Source organism: Astyanax mexicanus, unplaced genomic scaffold (genome assembly GCF_023375975.1).
Source record: "Astyanax mexicanus isolate ESR-SI-001 unplaced genomic scaffold, AstMex3_surface scaffold_47, whole genome shotgun sequence".
In the NCBI taxonomy this organism is placed as follows: Eukaryota; Metazoa; Chordata; class Actinopteri; order Characiformes; family Acestrorhamphidae; genus Astyanax; species Astyanax mexicanus.
Window position 1 is genome coordinate 663,088 of NW_026040057.1, and position 9,910 is coordinate 672,997.

The 9,910-nt window shown below is 43.1% G+C and overlaps 1 protein-coding gene across 1 annotated transcript; it reads left to right on the plus strand.

Moving 5' to 3' along the window:
- The first annotated feature begins 598 nt into the window (after positions 1–598).
- Positions 599–2,201, plus strand: LOC125796835 (uncharacterized). Its single transcript, XM_049473862.1, has 3 exons — positions 599–664; positions 785–1,036; positions 1,130–2,201. The coding sequence occupies exons 1-3, from the start codon at positions 599–601 to the stop codon at positions 1,712–1,714; spliced, it is 903 nt and encodes a 300-aa protein (XP_049329819.1). The 3' UTR covers positions 1,715–2,201.
- The last annotated feature ends 7,709 nt before the right edge of the window (positions 2,202–9,910 follow it).

The following is a 9,910-nucleotide window of genomic DNA, read 5'->3' on the forward strand; positions in this document are numbered from 1 at the left end:
TTTGTTCTATTATGTATTTATTTTAGCTGGGTGCAGGTCCTAAAGGAGGATGGCATGAAGCCAACTACTATCAGGGTGAACCTAATAAATATTAGGAAATTCGTGCTCTTCCTGAAAGACCAGCCGGTCGGGGTCACAAAGGTCAGTGATAAGGCCTTTGATCGCCTCCTGAGCCAGCTCAAACAGCGGCTGAGGGACCTCCACAGAGATGTGACGATTCACCGGCAGAAGATCCGGAAAGCCGGCCGAAGTAAGTATCTAATTATTTTATTATTATTATTTTTTTTTTTTTGTTTACCTAAACACTGTTGTAATTATTATTTTTTTTATGTGTTCTTTATTCTACAGGAAATATAGTGCCAATTGACTCTTCAAAAGCCTTTAGAAAGAAGGCGCGGAGGATCCTTCCCATGAAACTGAGTAAGTATTATTTTTATGAAAAAAGGCTAAAAAATTGTTCTTTTAATACAAGCATACTTAGTGCCATATCCTTTTCATAGGTGCATTGGAGAAGGATCCTTCCAGAAAGGGACTCTGTGAAGTGTTCGGTCTGTTGGCGGGGTACTTCATCAGCCTCTCTGGACATCGGACAGGGGTGATGGAAAACATGCTCATGTCCGAGGTCCGAGAGGCCGAACTTGAGGACAACCGCAGCATCATTGAGGTATGTGTTATTTGATCAAAATACAGTTTGGTGAACAGCCACACTTTTGTGAACTTTGTCCCTAAACGGATGTTTACAGCTTTTTTATTTTTATGTTTTTTATTTTCCCCTTTCTCATAGGTTCAAAGCCACAAATCTGCGGGCACCTATGGGCATGCTCAGGTGTCAGTGAACGAAAAGGAATACAGCTGGTTCATGTCCCTGCTTGACATGCGAGACAACTTTGAGGGGTCCGACAGCCCCTACTTCTTCTTTTCTGCTTCTGGAGGAAAATGCAGAAAGCTTGTGTATTACTTCCAGAAGGAGTGGAAGAAGATGGGGCTGAAGGGCTCCTTTACGTTCCGTAACCTCCGAACTTCAGTGGTGCACTACGTAAGTACATGGGCTATTGACATACACTAAATAACCAAGGCTAGACTGAACTCAAGTTTTAATAATTTGCTTATTTGTTTGATTTTTTTTCAGACTAAGGACCTAAGCCCTTCTAAGAAGGCAGCTGTGCACAGGCAGATGTGCCACAGCGAAGCTGTGGCAGCAAAGTTCTACCTGCCACTCAACACTGCCGACGAAGCTGCACAGGTTAGGAAGTTGCAGGAGGGCTCGTCGGAGACCTCATCAGAGACCTCCAAGAAGACCGTGCAGGAGACCTCACAGGATTCCTCACAGGAGATCTCACTGGAGTCCTCACAGGAGACCTCACGGGAGTCCTCACAGGAGACCTCACGGGAGTCCTCACAGGAGACCTCACGGGAGTCCTCACAGGAGACCTCAGAGGAGACCTCTCCGCCGAAGACCTCGCCGCCAACTTCGCCGCCGAAGACCACGCCGGCGGAAAGTTCAGCTGTCTGCATGCCGGAGCAGTCATCGGCGCCATCCGGTAGTGGTCAAAAGAGAAAGAGGTCTTCGGAGGAAGAGGGCAAACTCCAGGGGAAAAAGCGCGCTAAGAGGGACATATCTAAGTTTTTTGCAGAAGAGCCCGAGGACGTTGAAGTGTCGTTGGATGAATCTGGCTCTTCAGATCTTGAGAAATTTTTTGTCATGCATCGTTGAATTTTTTTTCCCCCAATTTTTTCATTGTAAATAGTTGTGTTTTTTGCAATTTTTGGCATCCAGACATAAAGAAGATTCACAGAAACCAGTGCAGTCCTCCACCTTAAAACAGTCTCATAAGAAGTCTGTCCAAACTGCTGCTTTAGAAGAAGATGATGACAGCCGATGTGACTACGCTTTTAAAGATCCATTAGCCGTTCTCCTTAAAAATATTAAGGGATGGGAATTTTATTTGGTGGACCTGAGTGGGAACGGAAATGGTTGGGCAGCTAATTTTTTGTTTGTTTTTTTGTAAATAGTTATTGTTGTTTGTTTTTTTTATCTGAAGTTTGGTGTATGTGTGTGTGCAGTGTTGTTCTTTGTTGTGTTTTGCAGTGTTTTTTTATATAATAAATATGTTAATGTTCAAGAAATGTCTCTTTTTTTCTTGGAGTAATACATTAATTACATAGTAACGACAGTATAAAATGATTTTAATTATATTCAAATAGGTAATAGGTTAATGCGGAGAATTGGTAAGTCAAGGTAATGCACTTTATGTGGGTGTATAAGGTTTTAATATTATCAATTAATATCAGAGTCAAACTTAGGAATAGGGAACGGATACATGTTGGTGAACCTGGAGTTCACCAAACGGTACAATACACTTCGGTGAACCTGGCCACACTCATCCACAAACATATTTGGTAAAGTTCGGTTAGGGTTAGGTAACAACGACATGTTGGTGAACTTTCTACGTATTGGTGAACTTGATACAGTTTGGTGAACAAAGTTCCTAACTACTTGAAAAAAAGATTTTACACAGCAAAAAAATATGTCATTAGAACAGTCTCCTCCCCTACAGTAACCTACACTAAAAATATTTGATCTTTGACCTTTCATTTGTCCAAAATTGATAAAAAAAACAGTTTGGTGAACAGCCTCGCTTTGGTGAACCTGACTCCTAACCTCCTAACTCCTAACTAAAAAACCTTTCAAACCCCCAAAAAGTGCATTATGTTGACATACCTGTTCTCCTCATTGACCTAATACGTATTTGAATGTAATTAAACACATTTAAATGTTATACTGTTATTACTATGCAATTACTATATAACTACAATAAAAGAGTAATTTCTTAACCATTAAAGAATGTATTTAAACTTACCAGTTCTGATCATTGACCTAATACGTATTTGAATATAATTAAACACATTTTATACTATTATTACTATGTAATTACTATATAACTACAATTATTACGCTGTAAAAAAAATGGTTAGGACATATGTTCACCACAGCGTGGGGGTTCACCAAAGTGTTATTTTTCCAATTAACGAAAAAATACCCCGAGTTCTCCAAAACCTAAGTCCGAAATGAATGGGGCTTCTATGGCAGCCACAATTTCCGGTCAACCTAGACAGACCAATGAGGTACCGTTGGATGCGTCTTGGGCAGTGGAGTCCAGTGAGACACAAATTTGTTTCGTAGGATGCCCCCTGGTGGAGAAACAAGCAATTAACTCCCTGCATCTCTCTGTCTGACGTAGTTCTGTAGGCGTGACCTACATGGGACCTACATAGTTGTAAGAATGTATTTAAACTTACCAGTTCTGATCATTGACCTAATACGTATTTGAATATAATTAAACACATTTTATACTATTATTACTATGTAATTACTATATAACTACAATTATTACGCTGTAAAAAAAAACATGGTTAGGACATATGTTCACCAAAGCGTGGGGGTTCACCAAAGTGTTATTTTGCCACTTTAATAAGCCTTTACGTCTGTGACCAGGTGCATGGCCAAAAAAACAGTTTAAAATACCAAAAATTGTAAAATCGGTCTTAGAGTCACCAGTTTCGGTGGGGGGCATCCCTGGGATAGGCCGCACCACATATCCGAAGCCCGGCCCCCTGGGTGGGCGGAGTCTAGAGCGGGTACCCCTACGGACTCGGGCACGGCGTTAGGTTGGCCGGCGGGTAAGGACGTACTACAATCGGCTGGTGAATTGGATCCAAGTGCCATGGTTTTATGGAGTTAGGAACAAAGTTCACCAATGTGTGACCAATGTTCACCGTCACGTTGGTACCCATAAGTCCTAGACCTTAGGTGGTAGGGACAAGTGCTTCGGATATGTGAAGCACACGACCGCCCCCTTGTGGCCTGCATTGGTCCTGCGGCCCTAGCCCCTCCCCCTCCCTCGCAGGCCCCTCCCACGTCCGAAGCCTGGCCCTCCCACGACCCAAGGTCCGATTCAGCCTCTAAAATTTCGTGCCTGTCGCTCGAACCGTTCCCGAGATACGGCCGTTTGAAGGTTTCGGGCCTAATTTTAGGCATAAATTAAATCGATTAAGGGTTCATATCTCGGGGACGGTTGTACCTAGGGACTCCAAATTTGGCAGGCTGAATCGGACCTTAGGTCCGATTCAGCCTACCGATTTTGGTGACCCTACAACCTTCCTGGCCCTCGCGGGGTCCAAAAAGACACCCGATTTGGCCCCTGGGCCTACCCTTCGAACCTTCTAGGGGCCGTATCTCGGCGACCCTTTGACCTAGGGGCCCCATTTTTGGATATGTTACTCACGGGGAGCCCCTCTAACGCATATCTGGAGTTTTGGCGCGCAGCGCCCCCCGCTGGAAAGAAAGCTTTTATTTCAATCTGAAACCAAACAACGGTCTTGCTGGGTCTATGTCCGAGAGCCTCCTGCGTTTACAAGTGGATCACAGAGGATGAAATTTCCGGTGGTTCTATGGAAATCTCGGTAGCAGTAGGTTATTACATGCGGAAAGAGTGACTGATATCAGCCTTCGAGTTTGGTCTAAGTCTTATGGTTGTTGAGTTAGGAGCATTGTTCACCAATGTGTAGGGGTTCACCAAAGTGTTTCCACGATCGTTTAAAGGCTAATATCTCGAGAACGGTTGCACCTAGAGACACCCTGTGACCTTCCTAGCCCTCGCGGGGCATGAAAAGAGGGAAAAGTGAAATTTTCGGGGGTCCTGTGGACCCCTCGGTTGAAGTAGGTTATTAAGCGCGAGAGGTCGGACCGAAATCAGCCCTTGATTTCGGTCCGAGTCCCATGGTTAATGAGTTAGGAGCAACGTTCACCAATGTGTCACGGTTCACAAAAGTGTGGCGCAGGACACGGACAACCTACTTGAAGTCCAACATATGGCTATGTTCTTGGTTTCCCTGTATGAGGCATGGTTCAAAAGTTAGCTTTGGATCACCCTGAAACCCCGTTTGGGGGCGTGGCCACGCCCCCCAGACCACACTCAGTGATTTTGGGCGTGAAAAAAAAAATAGTTAGGAACCAAGTTCACCAAACGGTATCAATACACTTTGGTGAACTTGGCCACACCCCCTATGACTCATCCCACCATATTTGGAAAAAGTTCAGTTAGGGTTAGGAGTAAAGTTCACCCAACTGTAGGGATGCCACTTTGGTGAACATCACCTGACCCCAAGGGTCACGCCCACAAAGTTTGGGAGGAGTCTGACTTGTCAATCTCCTAAGATCCACCTAATACTCATTGGAGAACCTCAAGTCTAAATTGAGTACATACGCCCCCTAAAGTGCAGTACCGACGTATTCGTGAATGACAGGTTCATGGTAAACTCTATGGGAAAATTAGGATCCAAAATACCATTCTGTCATTCAGATTATGATGACAGATCGGCTATACAAACCCATTCATTTTCCACGCTTTGGTGAATAATGCCCTAACCCCGAACCTTATCTAACCATTTTAACTTCAAAATAACTGAAACTGCAAAAAAACCCCTGTAGAATCGAACCCTAATCTAACACTCTAATCTAATCTAACTCTAATCTAAACTAAATTAAATGACTTTGATTAATTTATAAACTACCAATGAAATCGAAAAATTCTTACTCTCGCACTGTACTTGTTCGCTCTCCTCTCTCTCCCTCGAACAAAATGGCTCTTCGTCCGTTGGACTGTCCGGGGCAGTGTCCGTCGTGTTCACACATGCGCCGTAAACTTTTTTGTACTTTTCCATGACGTCACAAGTTGCGCAACTTGCGCCAAAATAAATAAATAAACTGCATTTTAGCGTCGCGCGAGCGCTAGAATGCTTCAATAGCCACCAAAATCGATAGGTAACATCCCACAATTGTTCCGAAATAGCCATTTTGGTGACCCTAGGACTTACTGTGACCGAGATATAGACCTTTATTTGCCTCAATGCCTCTAAGACGGAGAAATAACGGTATTAGCGGAAAAAATGACGCTTCGGTAAACAGAGACACATATGTAAACTTCCTAACTTAAAAAAAAAAAAAAAAACGTAGACACTCCACAATGGTTCGTTTGATCCGCCTGGGTGCCCCGAACAACCTAACAATAGTGTGGTCTACCTGGAGGAGGAGGAGCAGGAGCAGCAAGGGGCGAGTGTGTGTGTGTGTGTGTGTGTGTGTGTGTGTGTGTGTGTGTGTGTGGTTTAAGTGTTATGTATATATGTATATAGTTGTGTTTGATTTTGTAAAATGAAAATTTTAATGTTTAAGAAATGTCTCTTTTTTCTTGTATTAGTACATTCATAACATATTAACAACATTATAAAATGAGTTTAGATATATTCAAAAATGTATTATGTTAATGCAAATATTTTAATTGCCTCCGCGCTCACTGGGGGTTCTGTATTATGTATTTTCTATGTTTAATCTTTTGCCTGACTCTTTGTCCTGTAATCATGTTTCTGTAAAGCTGCTTTGTGCCAACACCCGTTGTAAAAAGCGCTATACAAATAAATTTGATTTGATTTGAATATTTATTTATGGTTTATATTATGTTTATTATGGAGACTAGACAGACAGACTGACACATTTTGAGCTCCCTGAGACCCTTGGTTAGTGAGTTAGGACATGTATTAACTAAAGTGTCCCTGTTTAACAAAGCGTATTTTTATTGTTCTTAACTGTAATAAAAAAAAAAAAAACGTTTACATCCTAATAAAGTCAAATACGTTGATAAATTAGTTTTTACCGTCCGCTGGCGAGGCTCAATAGCAGCAGCTTCTCCTCCTTATTCGCCACGTTGTGCAAGCCCGATATGTGAACCCCGGCCAGGTGTTTAGGCAAGTTACTGCATGTAACATGGTACAAAGGGCACACTAGCTGTCTCATTTCTGTCACAAAAGATAACCAACATCAAAACACGCACTTTAGGTTAAGACAAAACAGTTTTTTTTCTCAATTATCACTAAAATCTGTGTAACTTAGAAGGAGCGCAAAAATAAGATACTTACTCTCTGAACTCCGACGACGCCTCTGGCACATGCGCTCACCACGTCGCACTGCATTGTGGGTGAAAAGGGGCGTGGCCCCGTTAAAGTTAATAAAGTGCATTACCTTGACTTACCAGTTCTTCTCATTAACCTTATACCTATTAGAATATAATTAAACTTATTTTATAATATTGTTAATATGTTATTTTTATTATTTAATTAGTTGTACATTATTAGTAACATGCTTAGTGAATACTTTTTTATCCATTTGTTTGCTTTATAGCCTGCCCAAACTAATTGGGCTATTCAGAAGGCCAAAAAGAATTTTATACTTCAGAAGCTGGCGCTACTGAGGGCATCGTCCCCGGCGATCCCCATGGTCTCCGTGCTGGACGTGGGAATCGGGCCAGCAAGTGCCGGCTGGGCACCAGCAGGGGGACCATCCGCGGGCCGTCTACCAGCGGTAGTGTGCCGTGTACCAGTGGCGGAGCCAGCGGGGGGACCATCAGTTGGTCGTCTACCAGTGGCGGAGCCAGCGGGGGGACCATCAGTTGGTCATCTACCAGTGGCGGAGCCAGCGGGGGGACCATCAGTTGGCCGTCTACCAGTGGCGGAGCCGGCGGTGGAGCTGGAACCAGCGCGGCAAGCGGCGATCGGCGGAGCGGCAACAGTAAATGTTGCTTTTTTTTGTAAATAACCCTAACCTGGTCAGTTAATGTAAATAGTTTTCGTTTTTTGCACTTTTTTTTTAATATTCTTGAGTTTTCTTGAGTATTGTTGTAAATAGTTGTGTTATAGTAGTTTATTTAATATTGTAGTAGTGTGTTGTGTTTGTGTGTTTAAATATTGTTAAAATGCTAAAATAAATCTTTGAATGTTTAAGAAATGACTTGTTTCCATTATTCATAGTTTTTTTTGGGCCCAACCACCACCCCCCCTCTTCGGAGGACAATTAATACTTTATTTTTATTTATTTATTTATTTATTTTATTTTTTTATTATTATTATTACTATTATTATTATATATATTTTTATATATATATATATATTTTGTGTGGATATAGTTGTGGGAGTTCAGGGTTGGAAGGATCGGAGTGTGAGGTACAGGAGGGGGGTACAAGAAGAAGAAAAAGAAAAAAAAAACTAAACAAAAAACAAACAAACAAACAAAAAAAAATAAAATAAAATAAACATAAAATAAACAAACATATATATACACATACTCACATATCTAACTATACATATGCTTATACATATACACACATACATAAATATACATACATATTAATACATACACATAAATACATACACACACACGCACAGTTACTTCTATTCTATTGTTTTTTGCAAAAATATGTCATGTGTTACGGATTATGTCATGAAATGCCTACCACAATGGAGGCAAGAAACCGCCACCATGCCCCTGCGATCCAGAGGCAGATAGGGAAGAACCCAGTGGACCCAGACCCTCCACAGCCCATTAGGAGCCCAGAAGACCCGCGGCCACACATCCCGATGGTAACCATGAGCACACCCCAGATGAGGACGGGGGAGACTCCAGACGAAGCCCCCATGGCAAAGAGCAAGAGTCCAGAGAGCCAAAGGAAGCGAGCAGCCCACCCCCCCGGCAGGCCAGCACCCCTCGCACGAGCCGAGCATGCGGCCCCCGAGATCCCAAGCACCCGGGAACAGCCCGACACCCGGCAGGCCCCCCCCCCTACGCCAAGGGGGCCCAAGCCACCCCCAGGCCACGGCCACCAAGGGGGCGGGCCAGAGACCACATTAGGGCATCCGGCCACGCACCCATGGACCCAAGGACGCCCACCCCCCCAGGAACAGCGGTGACGATCGGCGGAGAGCAGCGTGGAGCGGTAGGGAGGGCAAAAACCCGCCCTCAGCAACCATGTCCCACAGGTGTCCATGCTCAGTCAGCCCCAAACCCAGGACCAACTGTTCACGCACACATGCACATTCACACACCCGTCACACACACATCCGTCACACATACACCCGTCGCACACATGCACATTCACTCACAGACCAGTCACACACAGCAGTCACGCACACCAGTCACACACACAGAACATACAGAAACACCTAATGCGGGCATGCGGGCACCAGTACCGAGCCAGCGGCAACCTAGGGAAGCAGCCAGCCCGGCCCCGAACAACCACCCAACCCACACCCCAGGCAGGGTGCACGAAACCAGGGTGTGAGAAGACCTGACCCCCCTCCTCCCCCCACCCAGCATGTTGCAGTGATATGAATGTGTATAATGAGAAGAATGAATGAAAGCTACAGTGCTATTAAAATTGGAGGGACAGCTGTAATATGAGAACTGAATAACAGCACCCAACCACACTGCCCAACCACATTATTCATAGTTAATTAAATTGTTAACATTGTTAGGATAAATGTACACATAAGCGTGGCTGTTCACCAAAGTGTTATTTTTCCACTTTAAGCTCACCTTTAAGTGTCACGTGAACCAAACCACTGTTTTTCAGGGCGCCCAGGCAGATCAAATGACACATTTAGGCAGTTTATTCCATTGATTTAACCCTAGTCGCCCAAATAAACCTAATGCTACCGAAAAATATATATTAGCTAACATTATTTAAAAATAATAAAAATACGCTTTGGTTAACATATACACTTAAGTAAACAAACCTCCTAACTCCCTAACCAAAGATCAAAGAAAGCTCAAAATGTGTCAGTCTGTCTGTCTCGTCGCCATAATAAACCTAATGCTACCGATAAATACATATTAGTTAACATTATTAAAAAATAACAAAAATACGCTTTGGTAAACAGAGACACTTTGGTAAACATGCACCCTAACTCCCTAACCAAAGGTCTTGGAAAGCTCAAAATGTGTCAGTCTGTCCGTCTAGTTGCCCAAATAAACCTAATATTACCAATAATTTCATATAATTACATATTAATTAACATTATAAAA

Bases quoted from the DNA above. Each gene is read 5' to 3' on its own strand.
- LOC125796835 (XM_049473862.1), top strand. From the start codon at position 599: ATGGAAAACATGCTCATGTCCGAGGTCCGAGAGGCCGAACTTGAGGAC. The intron at 665-784 runs GTATGTGTTATT...CCTTTCTCATAG, and splicing joins ACAACCGCAGCATCATTGAG to GTTCAAAGCCACAAATCTGC. The intron at 1,037-1,129 runs GTAAGTACATGG...ATTTTTTTTCAG, and splicing joins GAACTTCAGTGGTGCACTAC to ACTAAGGACCTAAGCCCTTC.